At 49.1% G+C, this 21,555-nt stretch overlaps 1 gene segment (V, D, J or C); it reads left to right on the forward strand.

Annotated features, from left to right (window-relative positions):
• Positions 1-21,555, forward strand: part of LOC140419253 (T cell receptor alpha variable 38-2/delta variable 8-like) — a 148,923-nt gene that overhangs the window by 68,166 nt on the left and 59,202 nt on the right. Inside the window, 1 exon segment of the V gene segment in view lies at positions 6,536-6,585. Within this exon segment, the coding sequence occupies positions 6,536-6,585 (50 nt within the window).

The following is a 21,555-nucleotide window of genomic DNA, read 5'->3' on the forward strand; positions in this document are numbered from 1 at the left end:
GGGAGATATTATCGTTTTGGCGGTAGACTGAACTGGTGGACGTGTTTCAGTGTTGGGAAATGTTTTGATGATGTGCTTTAGAATTAAAAAGGATAGAACCGTGATCTTTATAGACGATGAGAAGACAGAAACGGTGGAAGTTTAAACTGTACAGATATTTCACAGCGAGATTCACACAATACAGACAGCAATGTTTGGTAGATTTTGGAAGTGCCACAAATGTTGCCAAGTGCAGTGCGAGGCGTACCTCAATGTTTCAGTCTTACTGAGAAACTGTCAGCCCACAGGGACAACATTTCTGTATAATAGGATTGAAGCACAAGTTCAAATAGTTTTGTTTCAAAGTTTAAAATAACCAGTCATTTTTCTGTGCAGCTTTCGGAATCTGTCAGTGGAATTTAGGTTATACAGGCAAATGTGAACAAGAGTATTGGGAACTGATTAGAAGTTTTGATGGAGATATTCCTGCATTATGGAAATGTGTGAGATCTATTTAGGGTTGGGGAATGGATTGATCAAAGGATGTAGTTTTTTGTTATCTATATCAGACTGACAGCCTTGAAGATTCACAACTTCCATGTGCTGAGAGAAAGGATTGATTAACCAAGGCCGATTATTCAAAAACTTCAGACAAGTGACAAAACAACAATAACAGAATATACAAACAGAGACAAGCAGACACCTGTAATCGGAGCTTAAACTTCATGTTTAAATGTGAAGGGCTGAAATAAACAAGAGTCCACCCTGGGATTCGGTGCAATTTGAGTTCTGCTTTTCCAAAAAATAAAAATAACTATCTGCAATGAAAAATTCTTTGGACAGGACAGAGGGATTTTGACTCTGTATTTAAGCCCAGACAGTATTTGGGTTGTGAGTGTTTGATGGACAGTGTAGATGAAGCTTTACTCTGAAACACTGGAATTTAGTTTAAGGGTGATTTAATCACATGCTTCAGAATAATAATTGTTATTGTACATCTCGTGTGTGTCTCAGTGTCAGCTGTGAAACATGTACAGCACCATCTCATCCTGTTTCTGTGTGTCTCTGAAATTCGCTGGTCCTTTCCTAAATTACCACTGACTAGATTTCAAAAGGGCTCCATTGCCTGTGAAGCAGTTTGTGATACCCAAAGGTTATGAAAAATGCTTTAGAAAAGTCTGTCCCCAAGCTGTTGTGAGGATGTTCAGAGTCAGTGTGTGACTTGGGTCACACACAGGCCAGATACACCTCTCCAAGTTAAAGGTGGAGAATGGATCTCGCTCCATTTGAAAGATGTATTGACCCAGCCTGTCTGAGTTTGTGTCGGTGTGTGAGTTTGTGTTTGTCTGTACACGTGTTTGTGTGTCTGGGGTGGGGTGGGAGGTTTTGTGTGTGTGACTCATTACGCGGCACGGTAGCACAGAGGGTAGCACTGTGGCTTCACAGCTCCAGGGTCCCGGGTTCGATTCCCGGCACGTCCTCCCTGTGTCTGCGTGGTTTTCTTCCGGGAGCTCCGGTTTCCTCCCACAAGTCTGAAAGTCGCGCTGTTGGGTAATTTGGACATTCTGAATTCTCCCTCTGTGTACCCGAACAGGCGCCGGAATGTGGCGACTAGGGGATTTTCACAGTAACTTCATGGCAGTATTAATGGAAGCCTACTTGTGACAATAAAGTTTATTATACATGGTAGTCCCACAGGCTCTTACCCTGGGTACATGGTAGTCAGCACTCCAAAAGGGTTAATTGTAGTGTCCACAGCAGTATGGTGTAATGTAGTATTAACTGGGACAAGAGCTTATCGTATTAACAGTGACGGGGTCAACTGCAGTGATCACTGGGAAAGGAGCTAATGTGTTCTCAATAGAGATATGGATGAGAACGGTTATATATTACAAGGTAATATTCACAATGACATTCTCAAATGCAGTAATATTTCTGACACAGTGTAGAGCAGGATTTACAGCTACTGATGCTGCTAGGAAATAAATTCATCCAGGGCTTTGTATCGGATTATTAAAATAGGTTATTGATTCAGGTGGTCTAGTCGCTAAGGCAGGCTCGATCAGCTGAATGGCCCATTCCTGTTCCTATGTACCTCTCCTGGGAGTATCTGGTGAGGACAGATGTAGAGGGAGCTACATCTGGACAATTTGGACACTGAGGGCAATTTAGCTTGGCCAATCAACCTAACTTGCACATCTTTGGACTGTGGGAGGAAACCGGAGCACCCGGAGGAAACCCACGCACACACGGGGAGGATGTGCAGACTCCGCAGAGACAGTGGCCCAAGACGGAATCGAACCTCGGACCCTGGAGCTGTGAAGCAATTGTGCTATCCACAATGCTACCGTGCTGCCCCAGAGCTTTACTCTGTATCACACCCTGTGCTGTACCTGTCATGGGAGTGTTTGATGGGGACAGTCTAGAGGGAGCTTTACTCTGTATCTCACCCCGTGCTGTACCTGTCCTAGGAGTGTTTGATGGGGACAGTGCAGAGGGAGCTTTACTCTTTATCTAATCTTATGCTGTACCTGTCCTGTTAATGTTTAATGGGGACAGTGTAGAGGGAGCTTCACTCTGTATCAAACCCCGTGTTGTACCTGTCCTGGGACTGTTTGATGGGGACGACGTGGAGGGAGCTTTACTCTGTATCTAAGCCCGTGCTGTACCTATCCTGGGAGTGTTTGATGGGGATAGTGTAGAGGGAGCTTTACTCTGTATCTAACCCCGTGCTGTACCTGTCCTAGGACTGTTAGATGGGGACAGTGTAGCGGGAGCATTACTCTGTATCTAACCCCATGCTGTACCTGTCCTGGGAGTGTTTGATGGGGTCAGTGTAGAGGGACCTTTACTCTGCATCTAACCCCATGCTGTACCTGGCCTGGGAGTGTTTGATGGTGACAGTGTCGAGGGAGATTTACTCTGATTCTACCCCCGTGCTGTACCTGTCCTGGGAGTGTTTCATGGGGACAGTGCAGAGGGAGCTTTACTCTGTATCTAACCCGTGCTGTGCCTGTCCTGGGAATGTTTGATGGGGACAGTGTAGAGGGAGCTTTACTCTGTATCTGACCCCGTGCTGTATCTGCTCTGGAAGTGTTTGATGGGGACAGCGTGGAGGGAGCTTTACTCTGGATCTAACCCTGTGCTGTACCTGTCATGGGAGTGTTTGATGGGGACAGTCTAGAGGGAGCTTTACTCTGTATCTCACCCCGTGCTGTACCTGTCCTAGGAGTGTTTGATGGGGACAGTGCAGAGGGAGCTTTACTCTTTATCTAATCTTATGCTGTACCTGTCCTGTTAATGTTTAATGGGGACAGTGTAGAGGGAGCTTCACTCTGTATCAAACCCCGTGTTGTACCTGTCCTGGGTGTGTTTGATGGGGACGACGTGGAGGGAGCTTTACTCTGTATCTAAGCCCGTGCTGTACCTATCCTGGGAGTGTTTGATGGGGATAGTGTAGAGGGAGCTTTACTCTGTATCTAACCCCGTGCTGTACCTGTCCTAGGACTGTTAGATGGGGACAGTGTAGCGGGAGCATTACTCTGTATCTAACCCCATGCTGTACCTGTCCTGGGAGTGTTTGATGGGGTCAGTGTAGAGGGACCTTTACTCTGCATCTAACCCCGTGCTGTACCTGGCCTGGGAGTGTTTGATGGTGACAGTGTCGAGGGAGATTTACTCTGATTCTACCCCCGTGCTGTACCTGTCCTGGGAGTGTTTCATGGGGACAGTGCAGAGGGAGCTTTACTCTGTATCTAACCCGTGCTGTGCCTGTCCTGGGAATGTTTGATGGGGACAGTGTAGAGGGAGCTTTACTCTGTATCTGACCCCGTGCTGTATCTGCTCTGGAAGTGTTTGATGGGGACAGCGTGGAGGGAGCTTTACTCTGGATCTAACCCTGTGCTGTACCTGTCCTGGGAGTGTTTGATGGGGACAGTGTAGAGGGAGCATTACTCTTTATCTAACCCCGTGCTGTACCTGTCCTGGGAGTGTTTGATTGGTCTTTAAGAGAAATCCCTGGCCACAAAAACAAAGCTCATTGCAAAGTTTCACTTCATATTTTACATGTTGTTCACAGACAGATTTCTTCAATGAGCTGCTCTATAAATTTGGATTCAATTTGATTTTTTCTCACTGAGATGTAAAGCTTATTCCTCAATCAATACAGGGTCATCGGCAACAACATCTTTTTATTAGAAAAGGAGGTTCAATGGGATTTTTCACTGAAATCCACTGATGTCAGTTCATGAGATTAGAATTTATAATGAAACAATTTGGATCCAATGAAAACAGTCAGTTTGGCTTTTCCCCAGTGTAGAGGGGTCAATTACTAGGGGGCATAGGTTTAAGGTGAGAGGGGCAATGTTTAGAGTAGATGTACGAGGCAAGTTTTTTACGCAGAGGGTAGTGGGTACCTGGAACTCGCTACCGGAGGAGGTAGTGGAAGCAGGGACGATAGGGACATTTAAGGGGCATCTTGACAAATATATGAATAGGATGGGAATAGAAGGATACGGACCCAGGAAGTGTAGAAGATTGTAGTTTAGTCGGGCAGTATGGTCGGCACGGGCTTGGAGGGCCGAAGGGCCTGTTCCTGTGCTGTACATTTCTTTGTTCTTTGTTCTTTGATAACCCCATCTACTTTCTGTTCACTCGCCCCTCACTCTCCACTCTCACCTTGTTTTTAACTTGGGGAATTCTGCAGGCAGCTTGTGTACAGGAAGAGCCCAAAAACGGTGGCACTTTCAAAATTAAGATCAGAGTCTCTGAAGATGGATTTCTTTCTCTCTTTCTACTTGAACATGTACAAACTGACAGCAGGCATATTGATTGCACAGTAAGATTCCACAATCAGAAATGTGGTCATAGTGGAAAATTCCCCCACGTCCCCTGTGGAAAGGATGAATTAACTCCCTCATTCCCACGTTTAAGTTTAAGACTTTTAACTCATGACCTTCAAACATTTTGCAGTCCGTGAGCTACTTTTTAATAAGTGTGGTCACTGTTGCTCTGTTTTTTGAAAATATTTTCATTCCGATGAGGACGGACATAACAACATACAAACAATCAGTCAGTCACAACAGAAACAAAATACTATTCTCCTCATTTGACATTTATTCCTTTATTTCCATTAAACCTTTCCCCTCTTCCCTCCCCTTCCCCACTGGCAACAAACAGATATGTAAATAGAGACAAGAACAGCTTCCATCTCGTCCAGAAACCCCCATCTGAGCCACAAAGGGCTAACTTTAGTTTCTCAAGTTTAAGGAATTCCGCAATATCCCTCAACCATGTTGATATTTTTGGCGGATCTTCTGACTTCCCTTCCAATAAAATTAGCCTCCGGGCGATCAATGTGGCAAAGGCCACCACATCGGCCCCGTCCCCATCCATTAGTCCCGGTACTTCCGACACCCCAGAAATTGCCTCACGTGGTCCCAGTAATATTTCCACCTCCACAACTTTTGTTTGTGTTTTAAATAGCGAGAGCCAGAAGCCCACGAATTGTGGACGTGACCAGAAGATGTGGACATGGTTAACTGGTCCTCCTTGACATTCTCACATTTATCTTCTCCCTCTGTGAAGAATCTGCTCATTCGGTCCTGTGTCATATGGCTCCTGTGTACATCCTTGAATTGTATCAAGCCCATCAGAGCACATGAAGATGTCGCATTGACCCTGGTATAATCTCACTCCATCGTCCCCATTCCAACGCCACATCCAACTCTTCCTTCCACTTTTGTTTCATCTCTTCAATCGCTGCTTTCTTTCTGTCCATCAGCCACCTGTAAATGTTAGTAATTCTCCCATCACCAACTTAGCTGGGAGGAGCAATTTATCCAGCACCTAGTTCTCTGGTAGGCAAACGAACGAGGACAACTCCTTTTTCACCAAGTTTCATCATTGAAGATAATTAAACTTCACCTCCCTCTGCATTTTATGTTTCTCCCTCAATTCTTCAAATCTACTTTCCAACAACAAGTCTTTAACCTGTCTCAGCCCAGCTTTATGCCACTGTTTAAATATTGTATCCAGTCTTGCCGCCGGGGTGAATCGGGGGTTTCCATAATTAGGGGCTCGCACCGTCAAGTTTACCAAACCAAAATGGCGTCTCCGCTTGCTCCAGATGTTGAAGGAAGATGCCAGCACCGGGCTTTGTGTAAACCTCCCCGGGGGAAATGGCAGTGGAGCCGCAGCTGAAGTCTGCAAACTAGCCCCTTTACACGATGCTTCCACCACCTGTACCCATTCCGCTTCTTCCTCTCCCCACCATTGCCCAATCTTCTCCAAATTCACCGCCCAATAACAATACAAAAGATTGGGAAGCACCAACCCTCCCACCCACCCATTCTTTTTAAATGTGAGCTGGTATTTTTGAAGAGAAATCCAATTAATCTCCTTCCATTTACTGATGGAGAAGTGATCTGCCGCATTTTCTATCTGTTTAGAGCAGGGTGTCTGTGTGAGGGTAAGTGTGTTACTGTGTGTGTGGACTTTTCTCTATCTGTCTATCTGCCAGTCGCCCTGGTCCAAGATTCTATTTCTCTCTCCACAGATGCTGCCTGACCTGCTCAGTATTTTCCGCATTGGTACAAGAGCGAGGAGGTAAGGCTGAAGTTATACAAGACACTAGTTAGACCTCAGCTGGAATATTGTGGACAGTTCTGGGTGCCACATGATAGGAAGGGTGTGAACACACTGGAGCGAGTGCAGAGGAGGTTCACAAGAATGGTTCAGGAATGAGAAACTTCAGTGATGAGGTTAGATTGGAGAGGTTGGGTCTGTTCTCCACGCAGAGAAATGGCCAAGAGGAGATTTGATAGAGGTGTTCAAATTCTTGGGGGTGCCGGACAGAGTAGACAGGGAGAAACGGATCCCACTATTAAGAAGCTCAAGAACGAGATGGCACAGAATTAAAGGGAATTGGAAAAGAAGCAAATGTGGGGCGAAATTCTCCGGAAACGGCGCGATGTCTGCCGACTGGCGCCCAAAACGGCGCAAATCAGACGGGCATCGCGCCGCCCCAAAGGTGCAGAATGCTCCGCATCTTTGGGGGCCGAGCCCCAACATTGAGGGGCTAGGTCGGAGCCGGAGGAATTTCCGCCCCGCCAGCTGGCAGAAAATGCCTTTGGTGCCCCGCCAGCTGGCGCGGAAATGACATCTCCGGGCGGCGCATGCGTGTTTTAAAGGATCGTCCTTTTAGTCTGAGATGGTGTCCTCTGCTTCTAATTGTTCCTACAAGTGGAAACATCCTCTCCACGTCCACTCTATCCAGGCCTCACAGTATCCTATAAGTTTCAATAAGATCCCCCACATCCTTCTAAACTCAGTACAGACCCAGTGTCCTGAACCATTCCTCATATGACAGGTTCTTCAATCCAGGGATCATTCTTGTGAACCTCCACTGGACCCTTTCCAAGGCAGCACATCCTTCCTTAGATACTGGGCCCAAAACTGCTCACAATACTCCAAATGGGGTCTGAGCCTTATACAACCTCAGAAGTACATCCCTGGTCTTGTATTCTCACCGTCTTGACATGAATGCTCAGAATCAGGGGTAGACCATTGCAGACTGAGATGAGGAGGAATTTCTTCATTGAGAGGATGGAGAATCTTGGAATTCTCTGATCCAGAGGGTTGTGGAAGCTCAATCATTGAGCATGTTCCAGACACAAATCGACTGTGTATAATACAATAGGAATGTGTGTGTGAGTGTGCGAGCGTCTGTGCGTGCCAGGATCTGTTTGAATGGTGGAGCAGACTCGATGGGCCAAATCGCCTACACATGCTCAGATTTTCCTTTGAGACTTAAATGCGTATACACACACAAGTTCACAGATACACACACACACATGTGCGTGCACACACTGACTGGTACATACACGGCAACAGATACATACACACACACACACACACACACACGTGCGTGTACACACACATTGGCGCACACACATACATATATAGTAGCCATTTAAGACCATTTGATAGAATGCTACACATCCCAGTTTGCCAATGACACCAAACATTAGACAGCGTTGTAAGCAACATAGCTGGAAACATCAAATTGCAGGGAGATATTATCGTTTTGGCGGTACACTGAACTGGTGGACGTGTTTCAGTGTTGGGAAATGTTTCGATGATGTGCTTTAGACTTAAAAAGGATAGAACCGTGATCTTTATAAACGATGAGAAGACATAAACAGTGGAAGTTTAAACTGTACAGATATTTCACAGCGAGATTCACACAATACAGACAGCAATGTATGGTAGATTTTGGAAGTGCCACAAATGTTGCCAAGTGCAGTGCGAGGCGTACCTCAATGTTTCAGTCTTACTGAGAAACTGTCAGCCCACCGGACAACATTTCTGTATAATAGGATTGAAGCACAAGTTCAAATAGTTTTGTTTCAAAGTTTAAAATAACCAGTCATTTTTCTGTGCAGCTTTCGGAATCTGTCAGTGGAATTTAGGTTTTACAGGCAAGTGTTAACAAGAGTATTGGGAAATAATTAGAAGTTTTGATGGAGATATTCCTGCATTATGGAAATATGTGAGATCTATTTAGGGTTGGGGAATGGATTGATCAAAGGATGTAGTTTTTTGTTATCTATATCAGACTGACAGCCTTGAAGATTCACAACTTCCATGTGCTGAGAGAAAGGATTGATTAACCAAGGCCTATTATTCAAATACTTCAGACAAGTGACAAAACAACAATAACAGAGAATACACAAACAGAGACAAGCAGACACCTGTAATCGGAGCTTAAACTTCATGTTTAAATGTGAAGGGCTGAAATAAACAAGAGTCCCCCCTTGGATTCGGTGCAATTTGAGTTCTGCTTTTCCATAAAATAAAAATAACTGTCTGCAATGAAAAATTCTTTGGACCGGACAGAGGGATTTTGACTCTGTATTTAAGCCAGACAGTATTTGGGTTGTGAGTGTTTGATGGACAGTGCAGATAAAGCTTTACTCTGAAACACTGGAATTTAGTTTAAGAGTGATTTAATCACATGCTTCAGAATAATAATTGATATTGTACATCTCGTGTGTGTCTCAGTGTCAGCTGTGAAACATGTACAGCACAATCTCATCCTGTTTCTGTGTGTCTCTCTGAAATTCGCTGGTCCATTTCCTAAATTACCACTGACTAGATTTCAAAAGGGTTCCATTGCCTGTGAAGCAGTTTGTGATACCCAAAGGTTATGAAAAGTGCTTTAGAAAAGTCTGTCCGCAAGCTGTTGTGAGGATGTTCAGAGTCAGTGTGTGACTTGGGTCACACACAGGCCAGATACACCTCTCCAAGTTAAAGGTGGAGAATGGATCTCGCTCCATTTGAGAGCTGTATTGACGCAGCCTGTCTGAGTTTGTGTCTGTGTGTGAGTTTGTGTTTGTCTGTACACGTGTGTGTGTGTGTGTGTCTGGGGTGGGGTGGGAGGTTGTGTGTGTGACTCATTACGCGGCACGGTAGCACAGAGGGTAGCACTGTGGCTTCACAGCTCCAGGGTCCCGGGTTCGATTCCCGGCCTGTTCTCCCTGTGTCTGCGTGGGTTTCCTCCGGGAGCTCCGGTTTCCTCCCACAAGTCTGAAAGTCGTGCTGTTGGGTAATTTGAACATTCTGAATTCTCCCTCTGTGTACCCGAACAGGCGCCGGAATGTGGCGACTAGGGGATTTTCACAGTAACTTCATTGCAGCATTAATGTAAGTCTACTTGTGACAATAAAGATTATTATACATGGTAGTCCCACAGGCTCTTACCCTGGGTACATGGTAGTCAGCACTCCAAAAGGGTTAATTGTAGTGTCCACAGCAGTATCGTGTACTGTAGTATTAACTGGGACAAGAGCTTCCAGTATAAACAGTGACGGGGTCAACTGCAGTGATCACTGGGAAAGGAGCTAATGTATTCTCAATAGCGATATGGATGAGAACGGTTATATATTACAAGGTAATATTCACAATGACATTCTCAAATGCAGTAATATTTCTGACAGTGTAGAGCAGCATTTACAGCTACTGGGATGCTGCTGGGAAATAAATTCATCCAGGGCTTTGTATCGGATTATTAAAATAGGTTATTGATTCAGGTGGTCTAGTCGCTAAGGCAGGCTCGATCAGCTGAATGGCCCATTCCTGTTCCTATGTACCTCTCCTGGGAGTATTTGGTGAGGACAGATGTAGAGGGAGCTACATCTGGACAATTTTGGACGCTAAGAGCAATTTAGCTTGGCCAATCCACCTAACTTGCACATCTTTGGACTGTGGGAGGAAACCGGAGCACCCGGAGGAAACCCACGCGCACACGGGGAGGATGTGCAGACTCCGCACAGACAGTGGCCCAAGACGGAATCGAACCTGGGACCCTGGAGCTGTGAAGCAATTGTGCTATCCACAATGCTACCGTGCTGCCCCAGAGCTTTTCTCTGTATGTCACCCTGTGCTGTACCTGTCTTGGGAGTGTTTGATGGGGACAGCCTAGAGGGAGCTTTACTCTGTATCTAACCCCGTGCTGTACCTGTCCTGGGTGTGTTTGATGGGGACAGTGTAGAGGGAGCTTTACTCTGTATCTCACCCCGTGCTGCACCTGTCCTGGGAGTGTTTGATGGGTGTGGTGTTGGGTGTTCTAACACACAGAAGAGCCAACACAGTTGCATATGGTACAACACTTGTTTATTTAAACTCACTATTTACAACTTGGTCTTTGCACTCTGCACGTGGGGGGCTCCCAGCTTGTGGTGTTTCAACAGCTCTTTCATGCTTCCTTCTCCCCAGACCTACTGCCCTCCAGGTGTCGTGCTCGTGCTTTTTATGTGGTTGGTGTTCTTGTCTGTGATTGGTTGTGGTGTTGTGTACTCTGATTTGCCTGTTAGTGTGTCCATCATGATGTGTGTGTTTGAATATCATGACATCCCCCCTTTTTACAAAGATATGTGCCTACGTGGTAATAAATATGATCGTGACGTGAGTGCATCTAAGAGTGTGTGTGTGTCGTGTGCAGCATGTGTCTATGACGGAACTATGTACATGGGGCGATGTCGAGTGCGTCACATGAATCCAGTTGTACCATAACATAACAGAAATGCGAACGAGAGAAGAAGAAAAAAAATTTTGAACAGTTGTCCAGTCAGACGACATCTGGAACGATAAACAACAACAGGTTATCATGTAAAATTGTCCAACTTATTAAACATATGAACTGTATTATAAGTCCATTCTAATGGGTTTGCGACGAATTCGGGTTGACCGCCTTAAGGGTGGATCAAGAACCACCGGCTGCTGTGCAGGCATGGCCATGGGTGGCGATGGAAAGGGCGTGATGTGCGGCAGCTCCACAAAGTCATCCTCGGAAGCCTGTTGAGGATCTGGCGTGTTGTGTGGCTGTGAACGTGGAAGTCGGCGAAGGGCGCGCCGATTGCGGCGACGCACGGAACCATCCGGCATGCGAACCAGGAACGAGCGGGGAGCCACTTGTCGGAGGACTTCGGCCGGTGCTGACCAGCCACCATACGGTTGATGGACGCGTACTTTGTCTCCGGAGGACAGGGGGGGCAGGTCCGTCGCTCGTGTGTCGTACCGACCTTTCTGGCGATCACGCTGCAGTTGCATGTCCCGAAGAACCGCCTCATGGTCTGTTGTCGGTGCCAGGACGGAAGGTACCGTCGTCCTGAGGGAGCGACCCATTAGTAGCTGCGCTGGCGAGAGGCCCGTGGATAACGGGGCCGATCGATAGGCCAGCAAGGCAAGGTTAAAGTCCGATCCGGCATCAGCCGCCTTGCACAGGAGCCGCTTTGCGATGTGGACACCCTTTTCAGCCTTCCCGTTCGATTGTGGATGCAGAGGGCTGGATGTCACATGAGTGAAACCATATGCTGCGGCAAAGGACGACCATTCACGGCTGGCAAAACAAGGTCCATTGTCTGACATGACAGTCCTTGGAATGCCATGGCGAGCAAACGTTTCCTTGCAGGCCCCAATGACTGCGGACGACGTCAGATCATGGAGAGGCATGACTTCCGGGTAGTTTGAGAAGTAGTCTATAATAACAATGTAATCTCTGCCGAGCGCGTGAAATAGGTCAACACCCACCTTCGCCCAGGGGGACGTCACCATCTCATGTGGTAGAAGTGTTTCCGGAGGTTGCGCCGGCTGAAACCTCTGACAGGTTGTGCAGTTGAGCACCATGTTGGCTATGTCTTCATTAATACCCGGCCAATATACCGCCGCCCGGGCCCTTCGTCTGCATTTTTCGACACCCAAGTGGCCTTCGTGTAGTTGACGAAGAATCATCTGGCGCACACTGTGTGGAATGACGATCCTATGCGATTTCATAAGGACCCCGTCTATATTGGTGAGATCATCTCGCACATTGTAAAACTGGGGGCACTGCCCTTTTAGCCACCCTTCCGTCATGTGGCGCATCACTCGCTGCAGCAGAGGGTCAGTCGCCGTCTCTGCGCGTATGTGGGCCAGACAAGGATCATCAGCTGGCATATTTGCTGCTGTCAGAGTCACGTGTGCCTCAATTTGACGCACGAACCCCTCCGCATCTGGTGGTGTGCTCACTGCTCGGGAAAGAGTGTCCGCCACTATGAGTTCCTTCCCCGGAGTGTAGATCAGTTCAAAATCGTACCTCCTGAGTTTGAGTAAGATGCGCTGGAGGCGAGGAGTCATGTCGTTCAGGTCTTTGTTAATGATGTTGACCAGGGGGCGGTGGTCAGTTTCGACCGTGAATCGTGGCAGGCCATACACATAGTCGTGGAACTTGTCCAGTCCAGTTAACAAGCCCAGGCATTCTTTTTCGATTTGCGCGTAGCGCTGTTCGGTAGGGGTCATGGCTCGTGAGGCATACGCAACCGGGGCCCATGATGACGTGCTGTCTTTTTGCAGGAGTACCGCTCCAATACCAGATTGGCTGGCGTCTGTTGAGATCTTTGTAGGGCGAGTCGCGTCAAAGAAGGCCAGCACTGGTGCCGTGACCAGTTTGTGCTTGAGCTCCTCCCATTCCTGCTGATGCGACTGGTGCCAGTTGAATTCCGTCGATTTTTTTACGAGATGGCGCATGTTTGTTGTATGAGAAGCCAGGTTGGGAATGAACTTCCCAAGGAAGTTGACCATGCCCAGGAATCTTAAGACAGCCTTCTTGTCAGCCGGTCGTGGCATGGCTGTGATGGCGCTAACCTTGTCTGCATCGGGACGGACCCCGGACCTTGAGATGTGGTCCCCGAGGAATTTCAGCTCCGTCTGGCCGAAAGCACACTTCGCACGGTTGAGACGCAGGCCATTTTGCCGTATGCGGGTGAAGACACGTCGAAGACGATGCATGTGTTCCTGCGGAGTAGTGGACCAAATGATGATATCGTCCACATATACACGTACCCCTTCGATGCCTTCCATCATCTGCTCCATAATGCGGTGGAATACTTCAGATGCCGAAATGATGCCGAATGGCATCCGGTTGTAGCAGAATCTGCCAAAAGGGGTGTTGAATGTGCATAGTCTTCGGCTGGCCGGGTCCAGTTGGATCTGCCAGAATCCTTTGGACGCATCCAATTTAGTGAATATGTTGGCTCGCGCCATCTCGCTGGTGAGGTCTTCTCGTTTTGGGATGGGATAGTGTTCCCGCATGATGTTGTTGTTCAGATCTTTTGGATCTATACATATACGGAGCTCGCCAGAGGGCTTCTTTACACAGACCATGGAGCTGACCCATGGCGTGGGCTCCGTGACCTTGGATAGGACCCCTTGGTCCTGAAGAATCTGCAGTTGTGCCTTGAGGCGGTCTTTGAGAGGCGCAGGAACCCTGCGAGGTGCGTGAACGACAGGGATGGCGTCCGGTCTGAGTCGAATCTTGTACGTGTGTGGCAATGTCCCCATGCCTTCAAAAACCTCCTGGTTGTGAGCGAGGAGGGAATGGAGATTCGCGTGGAACTCAGCATCCGGGAAGTCGGATATCTCATCTGGAGAGAGAGACATGATGCGCTGTACCAGGTGAAGGACCTTACACGCTTGTGCGCCCAGTAACGAGTCCTTTGATGAGCCCACAACTTCGAAGGGGAGTGTGGCCGTGTACCCCTTGTGAGTCACCTGTAGCTGGCAAGATCCTACGGACGGGATAACGTTCCCGTTATAGTCAACCATCTTAAGCCGGGATGGTGTGATGAGTGGTTTGACCTTCATGGCCTGGACTGCAGAGTAAGCAATCAGGTTGGCGGATGCGCCGGTGTCCAGACGGAAGGCGACGCGCGATCGGTTGACCGTCAGGGTGGCACACCACTCATCGTCTGGATTGATGGCATTGACCTTGTTGACATCAATGACGGCAACTCTGAAGTCATCCTGGTCATCTGCATCACTTAACTGGAAGTCTTGATGCGTGGGCTGGACGGTCCTGACTCGTGTGCGAGGTTGTCGAGGATGCGCCGGATCCATGGGTTGAGCCGCACGACAGCGGGCTGCGTAGTGGCCTATCATGGCACATCTGTTGCACTGTTGGTATTTTGCAGGACATTGCCCTTTTAAGTGTAGACCTCCACACTTGCTGCACGTCATGACGTCACGGCGTTCGTTGCGCCACTGCGCATGCGCAGTGCGATCTTGCGGTGGGCGCGCCTGCGCAGTGCGTCCCTCGTTGTGGCCGTTATTCTTGGCGCGCACCTGCGCGGGAGACCGCGAAAAGCGCGGGAAGCGGCCGCTGTCGTCCGGGCCGTGGGGCGGGAAGAAATCGACGGCCTGGATGCGTTCAACGTCGTGGGCGGCCTGGCTTGCCGATTCGACGGCTGGGGACCCCCTCCGTGCCAACTCGGACGCCTGGAATCGGGCAAAACGGCAGGTCGCATTTTCATGGAGGACACAGGCTTCCACAGCAGACGCTAAGGTGAGGCTCTTTATTTTAAGAAGCTGCTGGCGTAGGCCACTGGAGGCAACGCCAAAAACAATCTGGTCCCTGATCATGGACTCTGTGGTGGTGCCGTAACCGCAGGACTGCGCCAGAATCCGGAGGTGCGTCAAAAAGGGTTGAAAAAGCTCCTCCTTACCTTGCAGGCGTTGCTGAAAGATGTATCTTTCGAAAGTTTCGTTTACTTCAGTTTGAAAGTGCTGGTCCATTTTGAGGATGACCGTGTCATATTTGGCCTGGTTTTCGCCTTCCTCGAACACCAGTGAATTAAAGACATCATTTGGGTGGGGGCCTGCGTAGAAGAGGAGCATTGCAATCTTCGAATCATCCGAGACATTCTGTTTTTCGGTGGCACGGATGTACAGGTCAAATCGCTGCCTGTAGAGCTTCCAGTTGGTGCCTAGGTTCCCCGTGACTTGCATCGGCTGCGGTTTGCCGGTGTGGTCCATGTCCAGAATGGCAGGTTGGTAGGCAGGTATCGATCCACTCCTGTACCATGTGGTGTTGGGTGTTCTAACACACAGAAGAGCCAACACAGTTGCATATGGTACAACACTTGTTTATTTAAACTCACTATTTACAACTTGGTCTTTGCACTCTGCACGTGGGGGGCTCCCTGCTTGTTGTGTTTCAACAGCTCTTTCATGCTTCCTTCTCCCCAGACCTACTGACCTCCAGGTGTCGTGCTCGTGCTTTTTATGTGGTTGGTGTTCTTGTCTGTGATTGGTTGTGGTGTTGTGTACTCTGATTTGCCTGTTAGTGTGTCCATCATGATGTGTGTGTTTGAATATCATGACAATGTTAATTCAGCAGTCAACAACAGATTCTGTCCTGTCGTTATTTCTGTCTTTGTTTGACATTTTTTCCCTCTGAATTTCTGGCATGTTTGGAATGACTATTCGTCTGTCACCCGAGGAAGGCTTTCCATAGAATGAGTAAAAAACCAGCAAGAAATCACAGAATGTGAGTTAAACACAACTTCATTTCTGCCTCCATTTTGAGAGAAGATTGCTGGCCACAAAAACAAAGCTCATTGCAAAGTTTCACTTCATATTTTACATGTTGTTCACAGACAGATTTCTTCAATGAGCTGCTCTATAAATATGGATTCAATTTGATTTTTTCTCACTGTGAGATGTAAAGTTTATTCCTGAATCAATACAGGGTCATCGGCAACAACATCATTTTATTAGACAAGGGGGTTCAATGGGATTTTTCTCTGGGATCCTCTGATGTCAATTCCTGAGATTAGAATTTATAATGAAACAATTTGGATTAAATGAAAACGGTCATTTTGATAACCCCAATGTCCTGACTGCCTCACGTCCTGGCACCCTCACACCATCACACCCTCATGTCTCCTAACCCTCACATCCTGACCCACTCACGCCCCCGAAACCTCAGATCCTGACCCGCTGTGTACCACTTTCTGTGTGTGTGTCCCTCACTCTGTCTGTGTGCCCACCGCTCTCTGTCCCTCTCTGTATCCCTCTTTCTCTCTGTGTCCCTGTCTCTCTCGTGTGTCCTTCTATCTCACTCTATCCCTCTCTTTCACCGCGTACCTCTTTCTATCAGTGTCACTCTCTCTGTGTCCCTCTCCCTCTATGTGTCCCCGTCACTGTGTCTATCTCGCTGTGTTCCTCTCTCTTTCTCTGTGTCCCTCTCTCTCTCTCTCTCGCTGTGTCCCTCCCTCACTCGCTGTGTCCCTCTCTCACTCGCTGTGTCCCTCTCTCACTCGCTGTGTCCCTCTCTCACTCGCTGTGTCCCTCTCTCACTCGCTGTGTCCCTCTCTCACTCGCTGTGTCCCTCTCTCACTCGCTGTGTCCCTCTCTCACTCGCTGTGTCCCTCTCTCACTCGCTGTGTCCCTCTCTCACTCGCTGTGTCCCTCTCTCACTCGCTGTGTCCCTCTCACACTCGCTGTGTCCGTCTCTCTCTCGCTGTGTCCCTCTCTCTCTCGCTGTGTCCCTCTCTCTCTCGGTGTGTCCCCCTCGCTCTCGGTGTGTCCCTCGCTCTCGGTGTGTCCCTCGCTCTCGGTGTGTCCCTCGCTCTCGGTGTGTCCCTCGCTCTCGGTGTGTCCCTCGCTCTCGGTGTGTCCCTCGCTCTCGGTGTGTCCCTCGCTCTCGGCGTGTCCCTCGCTCTCGGCGTGTCCCTCGCTCTCGGCGTGTCCCTCGCTCTCGGCGTGTCCCTCGCTCTCGGCGTGTCCCTCGCTCTCGGCGTGTCCCTCGCTCTCGGCGTGTCCCTCGCTCTCGGCGTGTCCCCCAGTGTCTGAGTGAGTGTGTATAACTGTGAGTGAGTGTGTCATAGAGTGAGTGTGTGTAAGAGTGAGAATTGGTGAGAACTACTGTGTGTGATTGTAAGAGTGAGTGTGTACGAGTGAGTGTGTGTAAGTGTGTGTGAACAGTGTGTTTGTATCAGAGTGACTGAGTGTGTAAGAGTGAGTTTGTGAGTGAATGGGAATGAGCGTGTGAGCGTGTCGGTGAGTGTGAGTGATTGGTGTGCGAGTGAGTGATTAGTATGTGAGTGTGAGTGATTGGAAGTGTGGGTGAGTGTGTATGAGTGAGCAAGTTAATGTGTGAAAGTGAGTGAGCATGTGTGTGTAAAAGTGTGTGCGTATGTAAGAATGAGTGAGTAATAGTGAGTGTGAGTGAGGGTGTGAGTGAGTGTGTAAGAGTGAGTGTGAGTATGTAAGATCATGTGTGTGTGATCTGTGGGTCTGTGGGTCCCTCGCAATCTGTGAGTCCCTCGCTCTGTGGGTCCCTCGCTCTGTGGGTCCCTCGCTCTCTGTGGGTCCCTCGCTCTCTGTGGGTCCCTTGCTCTCTGTGGGTCCCTCGCTCTCTGTGGGTCCCTCGCTCTCTGTGGGTCCCTCGCTCTCTGTGGGTCCCTCGCTCTCTGTGGGTCCCTCGCTCTCTGTGGGTCCCTCGCTCTCTGTGGGTCCCTCGCTCTCTGTGGGTCCCTCGCTCTCTGTGGGTCCCTCGCTCTCTGTGGGTCCCTCGCTCTCTGTGGGTCCCTCGCTCTCTGTGGGTCCCTCGCTCTCTCTGTGGGTCCCTCGCTCTCTGTGGGTCCCTCGCTCTCTGTGGGTCCCTCGCTCTCTGTGGGTCCCTCGCTCTCTGTGGGTCCCTCGCTCTCTGTGGGTCCCTCGCTCTCTGTGGGTCCCTCGCTCTCTGTGGGTCCCTCGCCCTCTGTGGGTCCCTCGCCCTCTGTGGGTCCCTCGCCCTCTGTGGGTCCCTCGCCCTCTGCGTCCCTCGCCCTATGTGCGTCCCTCGCCCTCTGTGCGTCCCTCGCCCTCTGTGCGTCCCTCGCCCTCTGTGCGTCCCTCGCCCTCTGTGCGTCCCTCGCCCTCTGTGCGTCCCTCGCCCTCTGTGCGTCCCTCGCCCTCTGTGCGTCCCTCGCCCTCTGTGCGTCCCTCGCCCTCTGTGCGTCCCTCGCTCCCAGTGCGTCCCTCGCTCCCAGTGCGTCCCTCGCTCCCAGTGCGTCCCTCGCTCCCAGTGCGTCCCTCGCTCCCAGTGCGTCCCTCGCTCCCAGTGCGTCCCTCGCTCCCAGTGCGTCCCTCGCTCTCTGTGTGTCCCGTAACAGCCTCCGTGAACAGGCGCAGTAATGTGGCGACTAGGGGCTTTTCACAGTAACTTCATTTGAAGCCTACTTGTGACAATAAGCGATTTCAATTTTCATTTTGCGTCCCTCGCAATCTGTGTGTCCCTCGCAATCTGTGTGTCTAATGTTTGATGGGGACAGTGTAGAGGGAGCTTTACTCTGTATCTAACCCCGTGCTGTACCTGTCCTGGGAGTGTTTGATGGGGACAGTGTAGAGGGAGCTTTACTCTGTATCTAACCCCGTGCTGTATCTGCCCTGGGAGTGTTTGATGGGGACAGTGTAGTGGGAGCTTTTCTCTATATCTAACCCCGTACTGTACCTGTCCTGGGATTGTTTGATGGGGACAGTGTAGTGGGAGCTTTTCTCTATATCTAACCCCGTACTGTACCTGTCCTGGGATTGTTTGATGGGGGACAATATAGAGGGAGCTTCACTCTGTATCTAACCCCGTGATGTACCTGTCCTGGGAGTGTTTGACAGGGTTTCAAAATCTCAAATAAATGTCATCTATTAGTTTCTCCATCTGTCTGTTTCTGCTTCTCTCTCTGTCTGTGTGGGAATATTGTCAACAGAAAATCCACGATCAGCAGTCAGCCATTTTAAGTTACTTAATGGTGGCCATTTTAGGTGAGCACAGCACAGTCATTTCTGACATTTGTACACGTTGGTGTAACAAAATCCTGATGGAAAGTGTCTGATTTAAACAATGATTTGTTGGTGAATGTGGATGTAGAAAGGGAGCTGGCTGTCCTTGTACATCAGTCACTGAAAGTGGAGAGGGGGGTGCAGCAAGCAGTTAAGAAGGCCAATGATATGTTGGCCTTCATTGAAAGAGGGATTTGAGTTCAGAAGTGGAGATGTCTTTCTGCAGTTACACAAGGCCTTGGTGAGACCACACCAGGAGTATTGCGTACAGTTTCGGTCTCCCTAACTAAGAAAGGATATAGTTGCCAGAGAGGGAGTGCAGCGGAGGGTCATTCGGCTGATAGGGAGGTTACCGGACTGTCCTACAAGGAGAGATTGGTTTGACTGTGGCACAGTGGTTAGCACTGCTGCCTCACAGTGCCAGTGACCCGGGTTAAATTCCGGCCTTGTGTGACTGATTATGTGGAGTTGGCAGTTTCTCCCCGTGTGTGCGTGGGTTTCCTCCGGGTGCTCCGGTTTCCTTCCACAGTCCAAAGATGTGCAGGCTAGGTGGAATGGTCCTGCTAAATTACCCCTTAGTGTCCAAGAAAGATTGTTTAGATTAGGTTAAGGAGTTGTTGGGATAGGGCGGGTGACTGAGCTTACATAGGGTGCTGTGTCAGAAGGTTGGTGTAGATTCGATGGGCAGAATGGCCTCCTTCTGCATTGTAGGGATTCTGTGATTGTGCCGGTATTCACTAGAGCCGAGAAGGATGAGAGGAGATGTTGGCCGTGCGAAATTGCCCCTGAGTGGCCCAAAGGGTAGGTGGTGTTACTGGGGTTATTTGGAGAGGGTGGAGGCGTGGGCTTGTGTAGGGTGCTCTCTCGAGGGCCAGTGCAGACTCGATGGGCCAAATGGCCTACTCCTGCAATGTATATTCTATGATTCTCTGTATCACATTTCAACAGCGCTGTTCAGACTACACACAGGGATGGTGATTTCCACGTTGTACTGCCTCTGCCATGTCTTGGGAGTGATCATGGAGACAGTGTAGAGGAAACCTTACTCTGTATCTAACCCCGTGTTGTACCTGTTCTGGGAGTGTTTGATGGGGACAGTGTAGAGGGAGCTTTACTCTGTATCTAACCCCGTGCTGTACCTGTCCTGGGAGTGTTTGATGGGGACAGTGTAGAGGAAACCTTACTCTGTATCTAACCCCGTGCTGTACCTGTCCTGGGAGTGTTTGATGGGGACAGTGTAGAGGGAGCTTTACTCTGTATCTAACCCCGTGCTGTACCTGTCCTGGGAGTGTTTGATGGGGACAGTGTAGAGGGAGCTTTACTCTGTATCTAACCCCGTGCTGTACCTGTCCTGGGAGTGTTTGATGGGGACAGTGTAGAGGGAGCTTTACTCTGTATCTAACCCCGTGCTGTACCTGTCCTGGGAGTGTTTGATGGGGACAGTGTAGAGGGAGCTTTACTCTGTATCTAACCCCGTGCTGTACCTGTCCTGGGAGTGTTTGATGGGTCAGTGTAGAGGGAGCTTTACTCTGTATCTAACTCCTTATTCATGGGTCACTAAACGCTAGCGTGCGGGTACATTAAGCAATCAGGAAGGCCAATGGTACGTTAACTTTCATCGCTCAGGGTTATTAGTATTGGGGTTAAGATGACTTGCTGCAATTGTACAGAGCCTTGGTCACAACACACCTGGACCATTGTGTGGAGTTTTGTTCTCCATATCTAAGGAAGGATATACTTGCTGTAGAAGGAGTGTAATGGAGATTCACCAGTCGAATCCCTGGGATGATGAAGTTGTCTGATGAGGAGAGATTGAGGAAAATGTACCTGTGTTCCTGAAAAATGAGAGGTGATCTTGAAACATACACAATTCATACGGGGCATCACAAGATAGATGTAGGTCAGATGTTCTCTGACTGGTGAGATTAGACCCAGGGGGAGGGGGCACAGTCTCAAACCATAAGACCATAAGACATTGAAGCAGAATTAGGCCACTCGGCCCATCGAGTCTGCTTCGCCATTCAATCATGGCTAATATTTTTCTAATTCCCATTCTCCTGCCTTCTCTCCATAACCCCTGATCCCCTTATTGATCAAGAACCGATCTATCTCTGTCTTAGAGATACTCAGTGATTTGGCCTCCACAGCCTTCTGCGGCAAAGAGTTCCACAGATTCACCGCCCTCTGGCTGAAGAAATTCCTCCTCATCTATGTTTTAAAGGATCGTCCCTTTAGTCTGAGATGGTGTCCTCTGCTTCTAATTGTTCCTACAAGTGGAAACATCCTCTCCACGTCCACTCTATCCAGGCCTCGCAGTATCCTGTAAGTTTCAATAAGATCCCCCCTCATCCTTCTGAACTCAGTACAGACCCAATGTCCTCAACCATTCCTCATACGACAGGTTCTTCAATCCAGGGATCATTCTTGTGAACCTCCACT

Source organism: Scyliorhinus torazame, chromosome 5, assembly GCF_047496885.1.
Source record: "Scyliorhinus torazame isolate Kashiwa2021f chromosome 5, sScyTor2.1, whole genome shotgun sequence".
Classification (NCBI taxonomy): domain Eukaryota; kingdom Metazoa; phylum Chordata; class Chondrichthyes; order Carcharhiniformes; family Scyliorhinidae; genus Scyliorhinus; species Scyliorhinus torazame.